The following is a 25,512-nucleotide window of genomic DNA, read 5'->3' on the forward strand; positions in this document are numbered from 1 at the left end:
TAATTGGAATTTTCTTTACAGAGTTTTACATAGATTTGGTTTCCTAGACACAATTATTAAAACTATACTGACACTATATGACAATCCTACTGCTAGGATTAAAATCAATGGATATTTATCAAATAGTCTTACCCTAGAAAGGGGCACGAGACAGGGTTGTGCATGATCACCGCTACTCTTCGCGTTGTATCTGGAACCATTAGCTCAATACATCAGACAAAATGAAGATATCAGGGGAATTACTATTAAAGGGACAGAGCATAAATTGGCTTGTTATGCGGATGAAATTTTGACCTATCTAGGGCAAACAGCATACTCTTTACCTAAATTGATGCAATCCTTTGAACAATATGGTCAATTATCAGGATACAAGATCAACATAGATAAAACCCAATTACTTTCATATTACTATAGCCCACCAAGAGAAATTGAAAGTCGATACTCCTGGGCATGGCACACAGAGTCCTTCAAATATTTGGGCATCATTGTGTCAAAAGATTTGGCAAAATTATCGGAATGTAATTATCAGCCTTTATATAAAAAAAATTAAGGAAGGTGTGGCAAGATGGAACCAGATTCCTTTTTTCAGTTTCAGTTCAAGAATTGAGTCTATTAAAATGAATATACTGCCCAGACTGTTATATCTCTTTCAGACCCTACCAATAGAGATTAATCAAAATCAATTCAATGAATGGAACAAGATGCTATCAAGGTATATTTGGCAGGGTAAAAGGCCTAGAGTTCGTCTCAAAGCTTTGCAATTAGCAAAGGAAAAGGTGGGGGGGGGGGCTACCTTCTCTTAGAGATTATTATTTTGCAACATAGTTGAGAGCTGTGATATGCTGGTGCAACCCATCATATGACACTCAATGGAAAAACATTGAGGAGCAGGTACTTCCCATTGCCATACAAGCAATTTTGGCTGATAACAACCTGCAAAGGTACATAAATACTATTGATAACCCATGGGTGAAATTGACTCTTAAAATATGGAAAACTACTATAAAAGAATATAATCTAGAGGGAGGTATTGCAATTCTTAAATGGTGTACATATGACTCTGATTTTACACCAAATAAATTGGATGCTAGATTTAAGGACTGGACAGCTAAAAGAATAACAGTTCTTTGCAACATAATGAAAGAAGGAACACTGTTCAGTTTTGAAATGCTTAAAGAGAAACACTTAATAGAAAAACAAGATTTTTTAAATCGTTATTTACAGATGCAACAATATGTTAATAAGATGCTTAAAAATGTAACCAAGGCAAATACATGCTTGATAGAGCTCTTTAGAAAAGCATATAATTCAGATAATGGTAGTAGAATCATTTCAAGCATGTATAAGAGGTTGTCAAATCTTAAAACACATTCGACTTCATACATTAAAACAAAATGGGAGAAGGAAGGAGGGATAATTATATCTGAGGAAGAATGGACAACAATATGGAGGTATCAATGGAAGTTTACCAGTTCACAGAAATGGAAGGAGTTTGGATGGAAAAACTTGATAAGATATTTTATTACACCCTCTCAGAAATCCCATTATGATAGTAACCTCCCTGTTTGCTGGAGAAATTGTGGAAATCAAAATGCAAATCATTATCATATTTTTTTGGGACTGCCCTGTTATCAGAAACTATTGGAGGGGGATACACAATGCCCTACAAGACATCTTTAAATGTGAAATACCCTTAGAGAGTAAGACCATATATTTTGGATATATACCTCAAGAATGGTTGAAAAGAGATAAATATTTAATGAATATACTGTTGGTGGCTGGTAAAAAGACTCTTACTAGGAAATGGTTATCACAGGAGAGCCCAACTTTAAATACATGGGTGGAAATTACAATGGACATTTACAAAATGGAGAAGATAACAGCATCTGTTAATCATAAGCTAGAACAATTTGATTCATACTGGTAAAAATGGTTTAACTGCATAATGCCTCATAGGCCTGATTTTATTCTCACAAATCAATGAATCTGTTGTAAAAAAAAAAGATCACTCCCTACTTGTACATAGTTCTTTCCTTTTGCTTGTTTTTTTCTTTCCACTCTTTTCTATAAGTGTATACCTCAGATAAATACTTTGTGGAGATTTGTGATATATATGTACAATGTCTGAAATACATCTTATGGAAGTGTTTGTTTGATGATGAACTTCAATAAAAAAATAAATTACAGAGAAGTGTGGTAGAACAGAGGGATCTGGGAATATAAATCCATAATACCTTGAAAATGGTCACAGGTAGATAGGGTCATAAAGAAAGCCTTTGGCACATTGGTCTACTTAAACCAATGTATGTCAATGTTATGGCAATATTATGATAGTTGTGGGAGATTTCAACATGCAGGTCGATAGGGAAAATCAGGTTGGAATGGATCTCTAGAGAGTGAGTTTGTTTAATGCCTATGAGATGGCTTTTTAGAGCAGTTTGTTGTTGAGTCTACTGGGGGATCAGCTATACTGGATTGAGTGTTATGTAATGAACCAGAGGTGATTAGGGAGCTTAAGGTAAAAGAACTAAGGGGACAGTGATCACAATATGATTGAGTTCAACTTGAAATATGATAGGGAGAAAATAAAGCCTAACATACAGTATTTCAGTGGAGTAAAGGAAATTACTGTGGTATGAGCGAGAAATTGGCCGAAGTAAATTGGAAGGAGATGCTGGCAGGGATGACTGCAGAACAGCAATGGTGTGAGTTTCTAGGAAAAGTGAGGAAGATGCAGGATAGATGTATTCCAAAAGAACAAAGAAATACTCAAATGGCAAAATACAACAAACGTGGCTGACAAGTGAAGTCAAAGCTAATGTAAAAGCAAAAGAGAGGGCATACAACAAAGCAAAAATTAGTGGGAAGACAGAGGATTGGGAAGCTTTTAAAACCCTACCAAGCAACTAAAAGAATCATTAGGAGGGCAAAGATGAAATATGAATGCAAGCTAGCAAACAATATCAAAATGGATAGTAAAAGCTTTTACAAATGTAAAAGAGAGATGAGAGTGGTACAGGATCACCAGAAAATGAGGCCAGAGAAATAATAACAGGACGAGGAGATGGCAGATGAACTAAATGAATATTTTGCATCAGTCTTCACTATGGAAGACACTAGCAGTGTGCCTGATATGGTAGAAGGGTGTGAGGGAAGAGAAGTGAGTGCAGTTACTATTACAAGAGAGAAGGTGCTCAAAAAGTTGAAAGACCTAAGGGTACATAAGTCCCCTGGACCAGATGAACTACACCCCAGGGTTCTGAAAGAGATAGCCGTAGAGATTGTAGAGGTGTTAGTAATGATCTTTCAAAAATCATTGGACACTAGCATGATGCCAGAGGACTGGAAAATTGCAAATGTCACTCCAGTCTTTAAGAAAGGAGGAAGGCAGCAGAAAGGAAATTGTAGACCAGTTAGTCTGACCTCACTGGTTGGGAAGACGTTGGAGTCAATTGTTAAGGATGAGGTTACAGAATACTTAGTGACCATAAGACATAGGGGCAGAATTAGGCCTTTCAGCCCATTCCATCAAGACTGCTCCGCCATTCCATCAGGGCTGATCCTGGGTCCCACTCACCCCCATACACCTACCTTCTCACCAGATCCTTTGATGCCTTTACTGATCAGGAAATGATCAACTTTCACCTTAAATATACACACAGACTTGGCCTCTACCGCAGTCTGTGGCAGAGCATTCCACAGATTTACTACTCTGGCTATATAACAAAAATCCTCCTTATCTCTGTTCTAAAAGGTCACCCCTCAATTTTGAGGCTGTGCCCTCTAGTTCTGGAACACCCACTCCACATCCACCCTATCTAGTCCTTTCAACATTTGGTAGGTTTCAATGAGATCTCCCTGCATTCTTCCAAATTTCAGTGAGTACAGGCCCAAAGCTGCCAAATGCTTCTATGTTAACTCCTTCATTCCCAGAATCATCCTCCTGAACCTCCTCTGGACTCTCTCCAATGACAACACATCCTTTCAGAGATTTGGGGCCCAAAACTGTTAACAATACTCCCAAGTGCGGCCTAACTAGTGTCTTATAAAGGCCCAGCACTATCTCGAGCAAGAGAAAATCTGCAGATGCTAGAAATCTGAGAAACACACGCAAAATGCTGGATGAACTAAGTAGGCCAGACAGCATCTATAGAAATGAGTACAGTTGATGTTTTGGGTCAAATGTACTCTTTTCCACTGATGTTGCCTGGCCTGTTGAGTTCCTCCAGCATTTTTGTTCATTGCTCAGCATTATCTCCTTGCTCTTATATTCTATTCCCCTTGAAATAAATGCCAACATTGCATTTGCCTTCTTTACCACTCAACCTATAAATTAAGATTCAACCTATAAATTAACCTTCTGGGAGTCTTGCACAAGGTCTCCTAAGTCCCACTGCACATTTGATGTTTGAAACTTCTCCCCATTTAGATAATAGTCTCCACTTTTGTTCCTTTTACCGAAGTGCATTATCATATATTTCCCAATACTGTATTCCATTTGCCACTTCTTCCCAGTTGTCTTGTCCTTCTGCAATTGCATTGCTTCCTCAGCACTAACTGCCCCTCCACCTATCTTCATATCATCCACAAACTTTGCCGCAAAGCCATCAATTCCATTCTCTATATCATTGACAAACAATGTGAAACGTAATGGTCCCAATATTGACCCCTGAGGAACACCACTAGTTACTGGCATCCTACCAGAAAAGGCCCCTTTTTTACCCATTCACTGCCTCCTGTCTGTCAGCTATTCTGCTATCCATGCCAGTATCATTCCTGTAATGCCATAGGATTTTATCTTGTTAAACAGCCTCATGTGTGGCACCTTATCATATGCCCTCTGAAAATCCATGTAAATGACATCCACTGCCTCTCCTTTATCCACCCTGCTTGTTACTTCCTTGAAGAACTCTTTAATAGCTTCATCAGACAGGATTTCCCTTTACAAAAACCATTAGTCTCCAAGTACCTTGAAACCTCTCCTTAATAATAGACTCCAAGACTTTCCCATCCACCGAGGTTAGGCTCAATGGCCTATGGGTTCCTTTCTTTTGTATTGTTCCTTTCTTAAAGAGTGGAGTGACATTTGCAATCTTCCAGTCCTCCGGAACCATGCCAGAATCAGGTGATTCTTGAAAGCTAATGACCAATGCATCCATTATCTCATCAGCAACCTCTCAGGACTCTGAGATGTAGTCTATCTAGCTCAGGTGATGTATTCACATTAAGACCTTTGAGTTTGCCTAACACTTTTTCCTTTGTAATAGCAATAACACTCTTGCTCCCTGACACACTGGCACACGTTTGTGACTTCCACAGTGAAGACCGATGTAGAGTTCCCATTAAGTTCATCTGCCATTTCTTTGTCCCCATTACTACCTCACCAGCATAATTTTCCAGTGGTCCAATATCAACTCTCACCCCCCTTTTACTCTTTATGTAACTGAAAAAAGCTTTTGGTATCCTATTTTGTATTATTGGCTAGTTTGCCCTCAGATTTCATCTTTTCCCTTCTCATAGCTTTTTAAATTGCCTTTTGTTGGATTTTAAAAGCATCCCTAACATCCATCTTCCTGCTCACTTTCGCTACCTTGTATGTCCTTTCCTTGGCTTTTATGTACTCCTTAACTTCCTTTGTCAGCCACGGTTGCCTACCTCTGACATTTGAGAACTTCTTCCTTTGTGGGACATATCTATCCAGTGCCTTGAGAACTATTCCCAGAAACTTCAGTCATCCCTGCTCTGTCTTCATCCCTGCCAGTATTCTCCTCCAACCCATCTGGGCAAGATCTTCTCTTATGCCTCTGTAATTCCCTTTATTCCATTGTATTACTGATACATGTGAGTTATGCTTCTCCATCTCAAATTGCAGTAAGAATTCAATCACATTGTGATCACTACCTCCTTTACATTCAGCTCCCTAATGAGATCTGGGTATTACACAACACCCAATCTAAGATGACCTTTCCCCGAGCAGGCTCAAGTACAAGCTGCTCTAAAAAGCCATCTTGTATGCACTCAAGAAATTCCCTCTCTTGTAATCTGACACCAACCTGGTTTTCCCAATCCCCTTGCATATTGAAGTCCTCCGTTACAATTGTGTCATTACCCTTTTTATGTGCCTTTTGCATCTCCCTTTGCATTCTCAACCCCACATCTTGGCTTCTATTTGGATGGCCTATATATGATTCCCATAATGGTTTTATTACCCTTGCAGTTTCCTTACTCCACCCACAAATATTCAACATTCTGATCCTATGTCACCACTTTCTAAAGATGTAATTCCTTCTCTTGCTAACAGAGCCACACCACTGCCTATCCTTTCAATACAAAGTATATTCTTTGATGTTAAGCTCCCAAGAACGGCTTTCTTTCAGCCACAACTCAGTGATGCCCATGTCATAACAACCAATCTCTAATTGTGCTGTGAGTTCGTTCACCTTATCCGCACAGGACAAGATAGGACAAAGTCAGCATGGTTTCCTTAAGGGAAAATCTTGCCTGTTGAACCTGTTGGAATTCTTTGAAGAAATTACAAATAGGATGGATAAACTGGATGCAGTGGATGTATATTTGTACTTTCAGAAGGCCTTTGACAAGGTGCCACACATGAGGCTGCTTACTAAGTTAAGAGCCCATGGTATTACAGGAAAGTTACTGCATGGTTAGAGCAATAACCTGTCACTTCCCTTTTGGAGTTGAGCCTATATGACCTGGCATTTTGACAGAGTGAACTGAACTCTCTCAAAGGTGCAGGACAGTTGCTGCGTAGCATGTACGGGACAAATTAAGGTTGCGGGATTCAGGCCTGAGAACAGGGAACAAGCCCATGTTTGCCTTATTTAAGTGCTGGGCCAGTTTGGAAAAGTCAGGTATGGGCTGAATCGAGGCTGAACGGCCCAGCAATTGGTTGATTTAAGCGATTGAAAAGATCATCGTGGGTGTGCAGCTCGCTGGTTCACAAGGTTTACTTGTGTCTGTGCTGAAAAGAGGCTGTGGCCTGCAACTGGCAGGCTCCTGGATCAGCTGTGACTGGCTTTATGGCTGTGGACTAATTTTCATTGGCTTCAATTCTGAATGTTATTTGCTTATTTTCATTGTTTGCGCCATTTGTTTTTTTTCCTGCATATTCATTATTTGACAGTCCCTTTAATGGATTCTATTGGGTTTCTTTGTTTTCTGGCTGCCTGTAAGGAGAAAAATTTCAAGGTTTATATAGTGTACATACTTTGATAATGTACTGTCAACTTCGAACTTTAGAAAGTTAGTTGTGGGGAGAGTTGGAGAGTGGAATTCCTTTGTAAGTGGACCCAATGGACTGAAATGGCTTCCTTCAATATCATAGGGAAACAATGGATAAATTATGCAGTATTTGGAGTCAACCCAAAGACTTCCTGTGTTATGCACATTGATCTGATAGAACTGACTTTGAAGAGAGAAGTGGTCTCATGGGGAAATTCATGCATATAACCATCTAACAAAATAACTATATAACAATTGCAGCATGGAAACAGGCCATCTCAACCCTTCTAGTCTGTGCCAAACTCTTACTCTCACCTAGTCCCACCTACCTGTACTCAGCCCATAACCCTCCATTCCTTTCCTGTCCATATACCTATCCAGTTTTTTTTTAAATGAAAGCAATACTATGAAGACAATTAATCAATCAGTGTATTATAGACAAAACCAGGGAGCTATTTCACATAGGTCAGGATTATGTTTGGTAGTGAGTAATCCACATAGGTTACTGCTATATTGTTATATTTTAAATTGGAACAATTGTTTTTCCTTAAAGATACATAACAAATAACTGCAATAGGAAATTTGTTTTAACTTGGTTTATTACAGGTTGGAACAAGAGCCCAGTCAGAAAGAATTCGTACCTATAACTTCACTCAGGACAGGGTTACAGATCACCGAATCAACTATGTTTTGAGGGATATTAAGGTGAGATATACTAACAAAACAAAGATTTTTTTAAATAATTATTTGGAAGTATGTAATTTAATTGGTGGGTTTTAGTTACAGAGGCTGACTCAGTAGTTATGGTAAAAACCCAGAAAACTAGAAATATTCAACAGAAGTTTCTTTTGGTAATTTTTTCAGATATTCCTTTTGTTCTCTCCACCCTCCTCAATCCCTCCAATTTAAAACGTGATTGATTACAAATATTGCAAGTTCTGATGAGAGGTTGCTAACCTGAAAAGCTGACCATCACTTTACACATGCATAGGCCTACTGAGTGTGCTTGGTTTTGTTTGTTTTCTAGCTACTGTTCAATTTTTGCTTTGTTAGTGGTTATGACGCCTATAACCGAAAAACAATTACAGAATTGTTACAGCACATGAGACATCAGCCACTGAAACCTTAACTACCCTGTTTTGAACAATAAACTCAATCCCATCCCCTACTCTTTTCCTGTAACCTTGTAAATTATTTTTCTTGAAATGCCCATCTAATTCTTATTTGAAATTTTGACTCTTCGACCCGTACAGGCAGTGTAGGGATGACTTGCAGTGGACTGACAAGCTTGAGTATGTAGATATTAAGGAAGAGGATGTGCTGGACCTTTTGGAAAGCATCAAGTTGGATAAGGCACTGGGACCGAAGGGGGTGTACCCCAGGCTACTGTGGGGAGCAAAGGAGGAGATTGCTGAGCCTCTGGTGATGATCTTTTTATCATCAATGAGGGCGTTAGAGGTTCCGGAGGATTGGAGGGTTGCAGATGTTGTTCCCTTATTCAAGAAAGAGAGTAGGGATAGCCCAGGAAATTATAGGCCAGTGAGCCGGTGACCAGTGGTGTGCCTCAGGGATGTGTTCTGGGACCCCTACTCTTATAAATGACCTGGATGAGGAAGTGGAGGGATGGGTTAGTAAATTTGCTGATGACACAAAGGTTCGGGGAGTTGTGGGTAGTGTGGAGAGCTGTCAGAGGTTACAACAGGACATTGATAGGATGTAAAACTGGGCTGAGAAGTGGCAGATGGAGTTCAACCCAGATAAGCATGGGGTGGTTCATTTTGGTAGGTCAAATATGGCAGAATATCACGTTAATGGTAAAACTCTTGGCACTGTGGAGAATTAGAGGGACCTTGGAGGTCCGAGTCCATAGCACACTCAAAGCTGCTATGTGGGTTAGCTCTGTGGCTAAGAATGCATATGGTGCATTGGCCTTCATCAATCATTTAAGAGCCAAGAGGTAATGCTGCAGCTGTATAGGACCCTGGTCAGACCCCACTTAGAGCACTCTGCTCAATTCTGGTCACCTTACTACAGGAAGGATGTGGAAACCATAGAAAGGGTGCAGAGGAGATTTACAAGGATGTTGCTTGGATTGGGGAGCATGCCTTATGAGAATAGGTTCAGTGAACTCTGCCTTTTCTCTTTGGAGTGACAGAGGATGAGAGGTGACCTGATAGAGGTGTACAAGATCATGAGAGGCATTGATCATGTGGATAGTCAGGCTTTTCCCCAGGGCTTAAGTGGCCAACACGAGAGGGCATAGGTTTTAAGGTGCTTGGAAGTAGGTACAGAGGAGATGTCGGGGTAAGTTTTTTTTACACAGAGAGTAGTGAGTGTGTGGAATAGGCTGCTGGCGGTGGAGGCGGAAGCGATAGGGTCTTTTAATAGGATGGCTACATGGAGTTTAGAAAAATAGAGGACTACGGGTAAAGCCTAGGTAGTTCTAAATTAGGGACATGTTCGGCATCGCTTTGTGGGCTGAAGGGCTTGTATTGTGCTGTAGGTTTTCTATAATCAAAGTATCTTTATAATAAAGCTGTTCTGTTTAAGGTTTATAACCTGTTACAAATAACAGCCACATTGGATTCTTAACTTACTTTCCAGATTGAGAGCTATTCAGTATGGTTAACAGGTTCTTCAGCTCAACCATCTATGTTAATCTAGTTACCTAACTGAGCTAGTTTCATTTGCAAGATGTCTGTGGACCCCAGGTCAGGAATCCCTGTTCTCAACCTTTCCTATTGATATACCTATCCAAATCGTTTAAATGTTGTAATTGTACCCTCATCTACCACTTTGTTTGGTAACTCATTCAATATACCCTCCACGTGAAAATATTTCCCCTCAGGTCCCTTATAAATCTTGTCCTCCTTGTGTTAAACTAATGCTGTCTAGTTTTGCTGTCCTACCCCAGGGAAAAAGACTGTGACCATCCATCTTAACTGTTCTTTAGTTAACAGCACAAGTAAATGTCGCACATTTTGTCCCTTAGCTAATTTTCCCGTTGTTTTCCAGGAGGTGCTATGTGGTGGCAGACAGCTGGATGAACTGATTAATAAACTTCTGGAATCAGCAGAAAAGGAAGCTGTGCTGGAACTTATAGAAACAAGTAATAAAAAGGCTACAGAAGGCAGTTAAAGCTAAAATAACCGAACTAAATTCATCATGGAAAATACACACTGACTTGAGTATCCATGTGTATTGGAAACTGGCATACTTGTTTCAAAATAACCCAAAGCACAGGTCCATTAATTTTATAGCTTTATGGAGTTAATGATTAACCACTTTAAATTTCAGTCCCAGTTGTTTTCCCTGAGCTACAGCTGGTCACTGCTTAGGTTTAATCTGTCTGGGTTGCAGGAGTAAAGACAGAGTGACTTTTAGGGTTGTGAAGGAACCTGTAATATAAACACTTTTCAAATGACAGTAGGGAAATACATTTCAACACAAACTGCTTGCTTTGTGCCTCAGGGAAACCATTCAATAATGTCCATTTTGACAGGAGTTCCCTGCTGATGCAGGTATAATAGTTTTCAAGATATAGTCTGAATAATATTGTTATGCAGTTACAAAACATCTAGATTGACACGTTACAAACTGACCAGCCTGAGCCTATGGGGGAAATCAGTTCAGCTCCCCTCTTTACCCATATAGCAGAAGACTTCCAAAGTATTAAGTAAAACCTTAATGTATTAGCCACCAATAATAAAGCTGCATATTTGTTGTATAATTTATTCCCCCTACTGCACATTCTTAATGCATTTATTTTTTCACTACAGTAGAAACACAGCAATATACACGTAGCTGGTAAAATTGCTGCCTCTCAGCACCAGTGGTCTGGGTTCAGTCTTGAACTCGGTTGCTGTCCGTGTGGAATTTCAAACAAGAAAATCTGCAGATGCTGGAAATCCAAAACACACATGCTGGATGAACTCAGCAGGCCAGGCAGCATCTGCTGAAAAGTGTCAGCAATTCGAAATTTCAGGCCAAAACCCTTCTTCAGGACTGTGTGGAATTGACATGTTTTCTGCAGACAAAGTGGGTTCCTATAATGTGGGCTCTGCCATCATAAAGAGCTGGAGCTTAGCTAGTTAATTGGCAACAGTAAGTTGCCCCAAGCATGTGGCTGAATTGTAGAATGTTGATGGGCTTGTTTTGCTGCTGCCCTTTCATTGTTGGTTGTGTTCTGAATATTGTGGTTATGCTATGATGACGATACTCGGGCTGCCCACAGCGAGTCAGTTGTTAACGCAAGCGGCACATTTCACTGTGTTTTGATGTAGAAACAGAAAACCTACAGGACAATACAGGCCCTTCAGCCCAAAAAGTTGTGCTGAACATGTCCCTACCTTAGAAATTACTAGGCTTACCTATAACCCTCAATTTTACTAAGCTCCATGTACCTATCTAAAAGTCTCTTAAAAGAACCTATTGTATCCGCCTCCACCACCATTGCCGGCAGTCCATTCTACGCACTCACCACTCTCTGCGTGAAAAACTTACCCCTGACATCTCCTCTGTACCTACTCCCCAGCACCTTAAACCTGTGTCCTCTTGTGGCAACCATTTCAGCCCTGGGAAAAAGCCTCCTACTATCCACATGATCAATGCCTTTCATCATCTTATACACCTCTGTCCGGTCACCTCTCATCCTCCTTCACTCCAACACGAAAAGGCTGAGTTCACTCAACCTATTCTCATAAGGCATGGTCCCCAATCCAGGCAACATCCTTGTAAATCTCCTCTGCACTCTCTATGGCTTACACATACTTCCTGTAGTGAGGCGACCAGAACTGAGCAATTCCACAATTGATGAAGGCCAATACATCATACGTCTTCTTAACCACAGAGTCAACCTGTGCAGCTGCTTTGAGCGTTCTATGGACTCAGACCCCAAGATCCCTCTGATTCTCCACACTGCCAAGCGTCTTAACATTAATACTATATTCTGCCATCATATTTGACCTACCAAAATGAACCACTTCACACTTATCTGGGTTGAACTCCATCTGACACTTCTCAGCCCAGTTTTGCATCCTATCAATGACCCACTGTAACCTCTGACAGCCCTCCACACTATCCACAACACCCCCAACCTTTGTGTGATCAGCAAATTTACTAACCCATCCCTCCACTTCCTCATCCAGGTCATATACAAAAATCACAAAGAGTAAGGGTCCCAGAACAGATCCCTCAGGCACTCCACTGGTGACGGACCTCCATGCAGAATATGACCCGTCTACAACCACTCTTTGCCTTCTGTGGGCAAGCCAGTTCTGGATCCACAAAGCAATGTCTCCTTGGATCCCATGCCTCTTCTTTCTTAATATGCCTTGCTGAAATCCATATACACTACATCTACTGCTCTTCCTTCATCAATGTGTTTAGTCACATTCTCAAAAAATTCAGTCAGGCTCATAAGGCATGGCCTGCCCTTGACAAACCCATGCTGACTACTCCTAATCATATTATACCTCTCCAAACATTCATAAATCCTGCCTCAGGATCTTCTCCATCAACTTACCAACCACTGAAGTAAGACTCACTGGTCTATAGTTTCCTGGGCTATCTCTACTCCCTTTGTTGAATAAAGGAACAACATCAGCAACCATCCAATCCTCTGGAACATCTCCCATCCCCATTGATGATGCAAAGATTATCTCAGCAATCTCCTCCTTCACCTCCCACAGTAGCCTGGAGTACATTTCATCCGGTCCCAGTGACTTATCCAACTTGATGCTCTCCAAAAGCTCCAGCGCATCCTCTTTCTTAATATCTACATGTTCAGGCTTTTCAGTCTGCTGCAAGTCATCACTAAGATCCTTTTCCAAAGTGAATACTGAAGTTAAGTATTCATTAAGTACCTCTGCTATTTCCTCCAGTCCCATACACACTTTCCCACTGTCACACTTGATAGGTCCTATTCTTTCAGGTCTTATCCTCTTGCTCTTCAAATACTTGTAGAATGCCTTGGGGTTTTCCTTATTTCTGCCTGCCAAGGCCTTCTCATGGCCCTTCTGGCTCTCCTAATTTCCTTCTTAAGCTCCTTCCTAGTAGCCTTATAATCTAGATCTCTAACATTACTTAGCTCTCCGAACCTTTTGTAAGCTTTCCTTTTCTTCTTGACTAGATTTATTACAGCTTTTGTACACCATGTACCCTACCATAACTTCCCTGTCTCATTGGAATGTTTCAGTACAGAGCTCTACACAAATATCCCCTAAATATTTGCCACATTTCTTCCATACATTTCCCTGAGAACATCTGTTTCCAATTTAAGCCTCCAATTTCCTGCCTGATAGCCTCATAATTTCCTTTACTCCAATTAAACGCTTTTCTAACTTGTCTGTTCCTATCTCTCTTCAATGCTATTGTAAAGGAGATAGAATTATGATCACTATCTCCAAGATGCTCTCCCACTGAGAGATCTGACACCTGACCAGGTTTATTTCCCAATACCAAATCAAGTACAGCCTCTCCTCTTTTAGGCTTATCTTCCTGAACACACCTAACAAACTCCACCCCATTTAAACCCCTTGCTCTAGGGAGATGCCAATCGATATTTGAGAAATTAAAATCTCCCATCATGACAACTATTATTACTACACCTTTCCAGGATCTGTTTCCCTATCTGCTCCTCAATATCCCTGTTACTACTGGGTGGCCTATAAAAAACACCCAGTAAAGTTATTGACCCCTTCCTGTTCCCACAGAGACTCTGTAGACAATCCCTCCATGGCATCATCTTTTCTGCAGCCATGACACTATCGCTGATCAACAGTGCCATGCCTCCACCTCTTTTGCCTCCCTCCCTGTCCTTTCTGAAACAAGTAAAACCCGGCACTTGAAGTAACTATTCCTGTCCCTGAGCCATCCAAGTCTCTGTAATGGCCACCACATCATATCTCCAAGTACTGATCCACACTCTTAAGCTCATCTGCTTTGTTCACAACATTCCTTACATTAAAATAGACACATCTCAAACCTTCAGTCTGAGCGTGTCCCTTCTCTTTCACCTGCCTATCCTCCCTCTCGCACTGTCTACAAGCTTTCTCTATTTGTGAGCCAACCTCCTCTTCCCCATTCTCTTTATTTCGGTTCCCCCCCCCCCCCCTGCCCCACCTGCCCCAAAAGAGGTCCCAATGATCCAGAAATCTGAATCCCTGACCCCTGCTCCAATCCCTCAGCCTCACATTTATCCTCCACCTTATCCTATTCCTATTCTCACTGTCACATGGCACAGGCAGTAATCCTGAGATTACTACCTTTGTGATCATGCTTTTCAACTTCCTTAACTACCTGTAGTCGGTTTTCAGGACCACCTCCCCTTTTCCTGCATATATTGTTGGTACCAATATGTAACCTCCTGCTGCAGGATATTTTGGAGACGATCTAAAACATCCCAGACCTTGGCACCTGGGAGGCAAACTACCATCCGAATTTCTTTCCTGCGTCCACAGAATCGCCTGTCTGACCACCTATGTCCCCTATTACTACTGGCTTCCTCTTCCCTTCCCTACTCTTCTGAGCCACAGGGCCAGACTCTGTGCCAGAAGCACAGCCACTGTCGCTTCCCCCAGGTAGGTTGTCCTCCCCAACAGTACTCAAACAGGAGTACTTATTGTCAAGGGGTACACCACAGGGGTACTCTCTAGTACCTGACTCTTCCCCTTCCCGATTGTGACCCACTTGTCTGTCTCCCATGGCCCTGGTGTGACCACCTGCCTATAACTCCTCTCTATCATCTCCTCACTCTCCCTGACCAGGTGAAGGTCATTGAGCTGCATCTGCAGTTCCCTAACTCGGTCCCTCAGGAGCTGCAGCTCGACACACCTGGCGCAGATATGGCCATCCAGGAGGCAGGGAAACTCTAGGACTCCCCACGTCTGACACCGAGCACAAAAAGCTGGCCTCACACATATGCCAACTCTTTTCCGCAAACAACACAGGTATTATCTACCTACCTCACCTCATCCCGTTACTGCCTAAGCCCATTGAGCCAAAGCCCTACCACGCTGCTGCCTCTCACTCAGCTGCCCGCTGTATATGGCGGTCTTCTTTTTAAACCTTTTGCGCTCAACTGGCTGACGTCACGCACTTGAGCAGTCTCACCTCAGAGTAGTAAAAAGCTCCCTTCGGTCCGAAAAATCAGCCGTTCACTCGCAGCCTTCATGCTCCAAATCCAAATGTACATGTGATAATGAAATGAATGTAGGTAAAAATTGGATTAGTATAGATAGGTGCTTGATAGTCAATATGTAATCAGTCAAGTTCAAATTCAAATTTATTGTCATTCAATCTACAAACGTGTGTATATACCACCAAATGAAACAACGTTCCTCTGGACCAAGGAGCACAACGCAGTATATAAAACTCACTCACATAACACAAAGTAATATTATCACTAACAAATAAAAAGGTGCATTACACACATTTTAAAAAGTAAACAGTACTGGTGCTTCATGCATGATGAGAGCTGGGTAGTGGCAGGGAATTCAGTAGACTCATGGCCCTGGGGGAGGAAGCTGTTTCCCATCCTAACAATCCATGTCCTAATGTCACAGTATCTCCTTCCTGATGGTAGGAGATAAAAGAGATTGTTGGATGGTTGATTTACAGTGTTCACAGTACTTCTGATAATTATCTCTGATGGGTGGAAGAGAGACCTTAATGATCCTCTCAACAGTTCTCACAATCCTTTGTAGGCACTTATAGTCAGATGCATTGCAATTCCCATACCAGACGACAATGCGTGGTGTTCTGTAAAAATTGATTAGAATGGAAGGGGAATGAGCCTTGGTCGCTCAGTCTCCACTTGCTGCTGTGGTTTCTTGACCATAAGAGGTGGTGTTGAGTGAGCAGGTGAGATTGTCTGTTATGTGCACTCCCAGAAACTTGGTGCTCCTAACTCTGTCCATGAAGAAGCCACATATGTGCAGTGAAGAGTGGTCATCCTGCACCTTCTGAAAATCTACCATTATGTCAGGTTGGGTCGGGTTACGGTAGGGCTCAAGTGCAGACCAATGAATGCTCTTTTACCAGGATTTATTAGGGAGCACAAGGGCAACAGTCTTTCAAAAACAGGAGGCAGGCACAAATCCGGAATGGCAGGTGGGGGTCTTACCCGGGAAAGGCAGTCCGGCGAGGGCAGATGATCCAGAGCGCACAGGCGAAAATCCAGAAACACAGAGTCCAGCAAAATCAGTTGGCAGCAGCCGCAATGACAGGCTAGAATGACTCAGGTCAGAGCTGGGACGAACTGGCAGAGAATGTGAGTCAAGGTAGGGTTTAAATGGACTGGGTAATGAGTGAAAACAGAAACAGGTGGGTGCTAGTGAGGAGATAAGTGGGTAATTGGCGAAAGTCCAATAAGGACAGGGGCTGGGTCAAAACCCACATGGCCAGGTGAAAGAAGTCAGAAATTAAGGGCTGTCGTGGTCCAGAGCTATCAGCAGAGGCCCTTCGACCCAGTGTTCAGGCTGGATCCTTAACACATTACCTCTTTGGTCTTGTCCACACTGAGACTCAAATTGTTGCGTTCACACCTTTCTACCAGCTGCTCTACCTCTTCTCTGTACGCCATGTCATCGTTGTTGTTGATTAGGCCAACCACTGTGGTGTCATCGGCGAACTTGATGATTGGGTTTGGATTTCGCAGTGAAGTCCTGCATCAGCAGCAGCCTGAGTATGAGCACTGGTGCTCAGTGTGAGATGTTTCTGCCAGCAAGGACTGACTATGGTCCACCAGTTACAGAGAGAGGTGTTGCAACCCAACAAGGACAGTTTACCCACCAGCTTCCAAGGGATAAACAGCATCCTAGCATATGAAGTACCATTTTCCAGGAGGGACAGGACAGAGTGGAGTGCAGAGACATCAGTAGACCAATTTGAGCAATAAGCAAAATGGAAAGGGTCCAAATTGCAGGAAGATGGAACTTAATGCAATCCATAACCAGCCACTGAAAGAACATTGTTATTGAGGTCAGTGCCACTGAATGGTAGTCGTTGAGTGTGGTGGCATCATCCTGAGAGAACAATGAACTGTTCCAGAGAGATGCTGAAGATGTCTGTTAGTATCTCTATTACTGGGGTGCACAGTTCCTCAGCACCCAGGCAAGTACATTATCAGGCCCTGCGGCTTTGTCGGTTGACCCAACAAAGGTCTTCCTCACATCACTATAGCACAGCAGTTAGTGAGATATTATTAGAACTCAAAGCACTGGAGTTCAGAATTCAATCCCATCATCCTCTGTAAGTAATTTGTATGCCCTCCCTGTGGAACACGTGGGTTTCCTCCAAGTGCTCTGGTTTCCACCCACAGGCCAAACACATATCAGTTAATTGGTCATTGTAAATTGTCCTATAATTTGCTAGGGTTAAATTGTGGGAAGTTGGTGATGGTTTGAAGGGCCTATTAGAGTCATAGAAAAGCACAGCACAGAAACAGCTCTTTAGCCTATCTAGTCCATGCTAAACCATTTAAACTGCCTAATTCCATTGACCTGCACGCAGGCCATAGCCCTCCATACTCCTACCATCCACATACCTATCCCAGTGTCTCAAGTGTTGAAATGAAGCTTGCATGCACTACTTGTGCTGGCAGCTCATTCCACATTATTATCCTCTGAACAAAGGTAATGTTCACTTTAAGCATTTCACCCTTAACCCATGACCTCTAGTTGTAGAATCTCAGTAGAAAAAAGGCAACATGAGTGAATCTGCAGATGCTGGAAATAAAAACACAAAATGCTGGCAGAACTCAGCAGGTCAGACAGCATCTATGGGAGGAGGTAGTGAAGGGTTTCGGCCCAAAACGTCGTCACTACATCCTCCCATGGATGCTGTCTGGCCTGCTGAGTTCTGCCAGTATTTTGTGTTTTAACTCAGTGGAAAAAAGATTGTTTGTATTTATGTTTTCTATATACGTCATAATTTTGTATACCTCTATCAAATCTCCCCTCAATCTTCTACGTTCCAATGAGTAAAATCCTAACCTATTCAATCTTTCCTTATAACTCAGGTCCCCCAGTTCCAGCACATTCCTTGTAAATTTTCTCTGTACTCATTAAACCTTACTTACATCCTTCCTGTAAGTAGGTAACCAAAACTATACAATACTCCAAAGCAACACACACAAAATGCTAGAGGAACTCAGCAGGTCAGGCAGCATCTATCAAAAAGGCCTCACCAACGTCTTATACAATTTTAACATTATACCCCATCTCCTGTACTCAGTATCTTGATACATGAAGGCTAGTGTGCCTTTCTTCACGACCCTGTCTATCTGTGCCTCCACGTTCAATAAATTATAGATTTGTATTCCCAGATACCTTTGTTCTACTGCACTCCTCAGTGTCCTACCGTTCACTGTGTAAGACCTATTCTTTTTAGTCCTACTGAAGAACACCTCACACTTAAACTCCATCTGCTATTTTTCCAACTTTTTCCAAAGGTTATTCATCAGCTTATCAAAGAATTAAATCTGATAGATATATGGAGAGAATTGAAACCAAATATCAAAACCTACTCTTGTTACTCTGGTACATTCCAGACGTATTCACGAATAGATTATTTCTTAATTTCAGGATTAAGGACCAAAATTCAGAACTGCTACTATGACAATATTGTGATCTCAGATCATGCACCATGTTGCCTAAAATACACAGATAAAAAGCTGACAAAAGATCCTTCCACATGGCACTTTCAACACAAATGGTTACAAGATGAAGAATTTGTAAAATATTTAGGGAAACAGATAGATGAGTTCTTTGAAGTTAATACTACACAAACATCTGCATGTACGAAGTGGGAGGCATTTAAAGCTTTTCTTAGAGGGCATATTATCAGTTACACAGGCTCAAAATCAAAAAATAATGCATGAGGAGAGAGTACATTTGGAACACAAAATAAAGACTCTCCAGGAAAAAGTCTTTGAAAACAGAAACCCACAACTGGAAAAAGAATTACTAGTTTTGAAAGCTGAATATGAGAAGGCGTCTGCATTTAGGGCTGCTTCTAGTCTTCTTAGACTAAAGCAATCATTTTATGAACAGGGCGATAAATCAGGCAAATTATTAGCATGGCAGATCAAACAATTAGAAACTAAGACATCAATTACAACTGTCATATCCAATGGGCACGAAGTTGTGGATCCCACAGAAATCAATGATGCCTTTAGAGGCTACAATGAAGAATTATATAATACAAAAATGAAATCAATTTGCAAACCCTAAATAGGTTTTTGGACGAGCTACCTATACCACAAAGGACTATAAAAATGATCTGGAATTAGACATCAACAAAGAAGAAGTTGGGCATGCCGTTGATAATTTGAAATCAGGAAAAAGGGCAGGACCAGATGGCCTTCCAATTGATCTGTATAAAAAAATCAAGAATAAATTGCTAACTCCACTTTTGGAAATGTTTCTAGAGGCATTTCAGAATGGTAGTCTTCCACCCTCTATGAATAACACTTTGATTACCTTACTGCCAAAACCAGGTAAACCTCCAAACAGGTGTGAGAACATGACACCCATTAGTTTGTTAAATTCTGATCTTAAGATAATCAGACAGACAGACATACTTTATTGATCCCAAGGGAAACTGGGTTTCGTTACAGCCACGCCAATCAAGAATAATGTAGAAATATAGCAATATAAAACCACAAATAATTAAATAATGATTAGTTAATCATGCCAAGTGGAAATAAGTCCAGGACCAGCCTATTGGCTCAGGGTGTCTGACACTCCGAGGGAGGAGTTGTAAAGTTTGATGGCCACAGGCAGGAATGACTTCCTATGACGCTCAGTGTTACATCTCGGTGGAATGAGTCTCTGGCTGAATGTACTCCTGTGCCTAACCAGTACATTATGGAGTGGATGGGAGTCATTGTCCAAGATGGCATGCAACTTGGACAGCATCCTCTTTTCAGACACCACCGTCAGAGAGTCCAGTTCCACCCCCACAACATCACTGGCCTTACAAATGAGTTTGTTGATTCTGTTGGTGTCCGCTACCCTCAGCCTGCTGCCCCAGCACACAACAGCAAACATGATAGCACTGGCCACCACAGCCTCATAGAACATCCTCAGCATCGTCCAGCAGATGTTAAAGGACCTCAGTCTCCTCAGGAAATAGAGACAGCTCTGACCCTTCTTGTAGACAGCCTCAGTGTTCTTTGACCAATAATCTGTAAACCTTTAGCAAAACAACTACAAAACTTACTGTCTAATATCATAAGTAAAGATCAAAATGGATTTATAATGGGAAGGCAAGGTTTCCATAATCTAAGAAGGGTATTGAATATTATTCACAATAACAAAGAAGCATCAGATACAGCACTTCCATCATTGGATGCCGAAAAGGCCTTTGATAGGGTTGAATGGCCTTATCTTTTCAATGTCTTAGAAAGATTTGAGTGTGGAAATAATTTCATTAAATGGGTTCAGGTAATATACAAAAATTATACAGCAGAAATCTTAACAAATAGAAACATTTCAAAACCAATAACAATCAGTAAAGGCTGCCAACAAGGTTGTTCACTCTCGCCCTTATTATTTACAATGTCAATTGAACCTCTAGCAATAGCAATATGTTCACACCCGCAGTTCTGTGGAATAACAACAGGACAGATAGGACACAGAACTGCCTTGTATGCTGATGATATAACTTTATTTATATCCAATTTAAATAAATCAATCCCAACCTTGCTACAGCTAATTAAATCATTTGGTGAGATTTCAGGATACAAAGTGAATAATACTCTATATTACTGCTCAACGCTAATGAACGAAGGGATCCAATTTCAGGGGTAATCCAATTTAATGTTGTACAACAGTTTTAAGTATTTGGGAGTAGAGATTCTGCCTGGGTTAAAACATATTGTTAATGCTAATTATAGATATTATATAACGATAGATATTAATAAGTCAATTGAAAGATGGGTGGCTCTCCCAATATCTACAATTGGGAGAATCAACATTCTAAAAATGAATATACTACCAAAGCTACTCTATCTATTCCAAAGTATTCTTTTGCCACCACCTTTAAACCTGTTCTCAAAAATCAAAAAGACATGGAACAATAGGAGAGCAAGACTTAGTTTATCTTTACTGTATTTGCCATTTGATCGGGGGGGGGGGGTCTAAAATGCCCAAACATCATGTGGTATTATTGGGCTGAGAACTATTATGTTCTATTTTTCAACAAATGATTCTCCTCATTGGATAGAAATGGAATTTCACAGTCTAAAACTACCTCTTCCTTTATACATATACTCAGATACAGTTAAAAGATTACAGAAGCAAACTTAAAATCCAATTGTAAAGCACATGATAAAGGTATGATCTGATGTAAAAAAAATTTAAAGGAATTATCAGTTGGCGCGTGGCCTAGTGGGCAAGGCATCAGACTAGTAACCTGAAGGTCACTGGTTCGAGCCTCAGCTGAGGCAGTGTGTTTGTGTCCTTGAGCAAGGCACTTAACAACACATTGCTCTGCGACGTCACCAGTGCCAAGCTGCATGGGTCCTAGTGCCCTTCCCTTGGACAACATCAGTGGCGTGGAGTGGGGAAGGCCTGCAGCTTGGGCAACTGCCGGTCTCCCATACAGCCCTGCCCAGGAAAACAGCTTGTACCAATGCTCATACTAAGTCAATAAACACTCGCCTTAAATTGATACAGTACAAATGGTTAATGTTGACATGTCACACCAGTGGAATTAAACCGATAAAACAAAATCATATCAGACGTATGCACAAAATGTACAGAAGCTAGAGGTACTTTGTTTCATTGTATGTGGCAATGTAGAGAGAGTGGAGCATTCTGGGAAGAGGTACAAACTATAATGGAGAAAATTATTTCACTGGACCCTAAACTCTTTCTGTTGGGTTTGTACCTAGAGAAACACAATTACAGTAAAAATGAACAAGCATTTATAGATCTCTGCTTACTTCATGCTAAAAAATGTATTGCACAATTATGAAAAAGTACTCATAGTCCAAGCACTACTCAATGGATAAGGCTGATGTTATCAAGTCTCCCATTGGAAAGGATAGCCTATATATTAAGGTCTAAACAGCAGATATTTGAGAATATATGGAGACCCTTCATTAACTATGTCAAGGATTTGGACTTAACAGAAGATTAAAAGAATATTACCTTCTGTAGACAATGCAGCTTCCAAACGTAGAAAATGTATATTATTTATTGATTTTTGAATTGTATTATAAATACCTGTTAAATTTTACACATTTTTATATATAGATTACCACCTGTTGAAATAGAAGAAGCATTTTTTTGTTTTTTTTGTGCGTGTTGTCTTGTTGTGTTAATACAGCAATTTCTGTATCTTTTGAATAATATAAGCAAGTATAGGAAGGTTAAATGTATTTTATGGTATTAAAATGCAAATAACCATATTGTGGCAAAAAAAGAAAGTAGCATCCCGATCGCTCAGCAGTGCTTGGAACCTCTGCTGTCATGTCTTCTACAGGAATTAGACAACAAATACAGCAGAGAATTCGCAGTGAGGATGGTGAACAGCTTTGCTTGTACCAGAGATTTGGTATAAATGAGTGTTCTCACTTCTGGAACTAAAGTCAACATGCTCATAGAAGTTGGGCAGGACTGTTTTTAAATTAGCACGGTTGTTGTCGCCAGCAATGATAAAGAAACCATTGGGGTGTGCAGTTAAAGGTTTATTTTATTATCAGGGTATGTATTCAGAATGCAACTCTGAGATCTGTCTTCTCCAGATAGCCATAGAATCCAGGAGATCATACAAGTAGGTGAAAGAAAGGCATCATCCTCTCCCCCACACACGAAAAGAAAAAGAAACAAAAATTTTTTTAAAAACATGAATTGAAAGAGACCAATATGAACAAATCCCTGAATTTCAGTAACATTTCTGATTGCAGCGGGACCCAGCGGCCCCGCCGAGGGCAGCAGTTTGCAAGTCACTATACTCACAGCGCTTCGCTGGCACTAGCACAAGTGGAATGCACAAAGCCACGATCACAGTAGCAGTGAACTTGAGTCATAGAAAAATACAGCTCAGAAAGACACCCTACTTTGGAATATAGATTTACAACCTCATTTTATTACTGCAATTTTTGGCATACCAAATGAAGATGGTAATCAGTTTTCCCCTTCAATCAGACGAATGATTGCTTTTGTAGCATTAATGGCCAGAAGGTCTATATTACAAAACTGGAAAGAAGTAAATCCTCCTACCACATTCCAGTGGTTTTCTCAAACTATTTCTTATCTGAGCCTGGAAAAAATTAGAAGCACTATTTTTGACTCATCAATTAAATTTGAAGAAACTTGGAGACCGTTTATTCGACATTTTCATATGAATTAATTTGGCCTTTTCCAGACCTTCTTTCTGCTTATTCATGTTCAGGTATGGAGTTCTGGAGTTTTTTGACACTATCATATACTTGTAAGCTATTATTATTGCCCATGTTAGTTTAGTTTAGTGTTTTATTTTTCTTAATATATTTTTTTTCACATATTTTCAAATTTTTTCTTCTTTTAACGGTTATTTTTGTTTTTTTTCATATATAATCATATGGACGATTAATTAAGGTATTTTTTTCTGTTGATGTTTAATAGGATATTGTTATCTTATTATTAACGCGATTTCAAGTCTATTGTATTCATAATTTACTCATTATTTTATGTTTTTTTTATATGTATATATGAAACTCAATAAAAAGATTGAAAAAGAAAGAAAGACACCCTACGACCCATCTAGTCTGTGTCAAAACCATTTAAACTGTATACTCCCATCGACCTTCTCCTGGATTATACCCCCCCATCAACCATGTACCAATGCAAGCTTCACTTAAACGTCGTCATCGAGCTCGTAGAGCATGCTGGCAACTCGTACCACACTCTCACGACCCTCAGAGTGAAGAAATTTCCCCTTATGTTCCCCTTAAACGTTTCACCTTTCACCCTTAACCCATGGCCTCTAGTTGCAGTCCCACCCAACCTCAGTGGAAAAAGCCTGCTTGCATTTACCCTATCTTTACCCCTCATAATTTTGTATACCTCTATCAAATCTCCTCTCAGTCTTCTACGTTGTAAGGAATAAAGTCCTAATCTATTCGATATTTCTTTATAACTCCAGTCCTTAAGTCCCGGCAACAGCTTGTAAAATTTCTCTGTACTCTTTCAACCTTATCTACATATTTCCTGTAGGTAGGTGACCAAAACTGCACACAATCCTCCAAATTAGGTCTCACCAACGTCCTATACAACTTCAATCTAACATCCCATCTCCTACGCTTTGAGTTATGAAGGCCAAAGTGCCAAAAAAATCTTTTATGACTCCTTCTCCATCCCATTTCAATGAATTATAGGCCTGTATTTGCAGATCACTTTAATCTACCACACTCCTCAGTGCCCTACCATTCACTGTGTAAGGTTCCTACCGAAGTGTGACACCTCACACTTTTTCATAAATTCCATCTACCATTTTTTCTAGCCCATCCAGACCCTCTGCAAGCCATGATGGCCTTTCTCGCTATCCACTACATTTCCAATGGTGTAATGCTCAAATTTGCTGATCCAATTAACCACATTATCACCCAGGTGGCTGATCTAGATGACAACAACAGACCCAGCACCGAAACTTGCGGCACACCACTAGTCCCGGACCTCCAGCCAAAGAGGCAACCATCCACTACCACTCTCTAGCTTCTCCCACAAAGCCAATGTCTAATCCAGTTTACTACCTTATCTTGAATACCGAACGACTGAACCTTCTTGACCCAACATCCCATGCAGGGCCTTCCTCAGGAAATAGAAGCACCTGAACTTCACCATTAAGACTCTACCATAGGCGAATAGTGGTGGGTGGACACCACACAAGGCATTCACACACCAGTTCCTGTTAACGTAGATTCATACACCTCCACCATATATCTTGCCAGAGATCGCAGAATTCTGTTGGACGAAAAGAGATGAAGCCCCGGAGCTGGATGGCGTGTCAGGATATCCGTTGGAGTGAGCACGCAGTTGTCCTTAATCTCATGCCTATTCAGTCTCAGGCGCAGGTAATGTAGTTTATTTTCCAGCGATTGAATGTTTGAAAGCAGAATTGACGGGAGAGCTGGGCTGCAGTTTTTCATCTTCAGCCTCGCACGAATACCAGCGCAATTTCCAAGTTTTAGTTCCCTTGCGCACTGCCTCGGCCGGCATTAGCCCTAGGTGGCTGTAGAAGGCGACAACACACAACACAATAAGCCCATTCTGCGGGAGC

General features: G+C 41.0%; 1 protein-coding gene across 6 annotated transcripts in view; it reads left to right on the top strand.

Moving 5' to 3' along the window:
* Nucleotides 1–11,122, top strand: part of mtrf1 (mitochondrial translational release factor 1) — a 60,070-nt gene extending 48,948 nt beyond the window's left edge. For 2 of the 6 annotated variants that reach the window (XM_059967780.1, XM_059967779.1), the window contains exons 8-9: nucleotides 7,849–7,947; nucleotides 10,258–11,102. In XM_059967780.1, the coding sequence (XP_059823763.1) occupies nucleotides 7,849–7,947; nucleotides 10,258–10,380 (222 nt within the window). In that variant the 3' untranslated portion in view covers nucleotides 10,381–11,102. Of the gene's footprint in view, nucleotides 1–7,848; nucleotides 7,948–10,257 lie in introns of all 6 variants that reach the window. The other 4 variants (XM_059967778.1, XM_059967775.1, XM_059967776.1 and 1 more) reach the window with 4 other exon arrangements.
* Nucleotides 11,123–25,512: the final 14,390 nt, after the last annotated feature.

This window comes from Hypanus sabinus, chromosome 4, assembly GCF_030144855.1.
Source record: "Hypanus sabinus isolate sHypSab1 chromosome 4, sHypSab1.hap1, whole genome shotgun sequence".
In the NCBI taxonomy this organism is placed as follows: domain Eukaryota; kingdom Metazoa; phylum Chordata; class Chondrichthyes; order Myliobatiformes; family Dasyatidae; genus Hypanus; species Hypanus sabinus.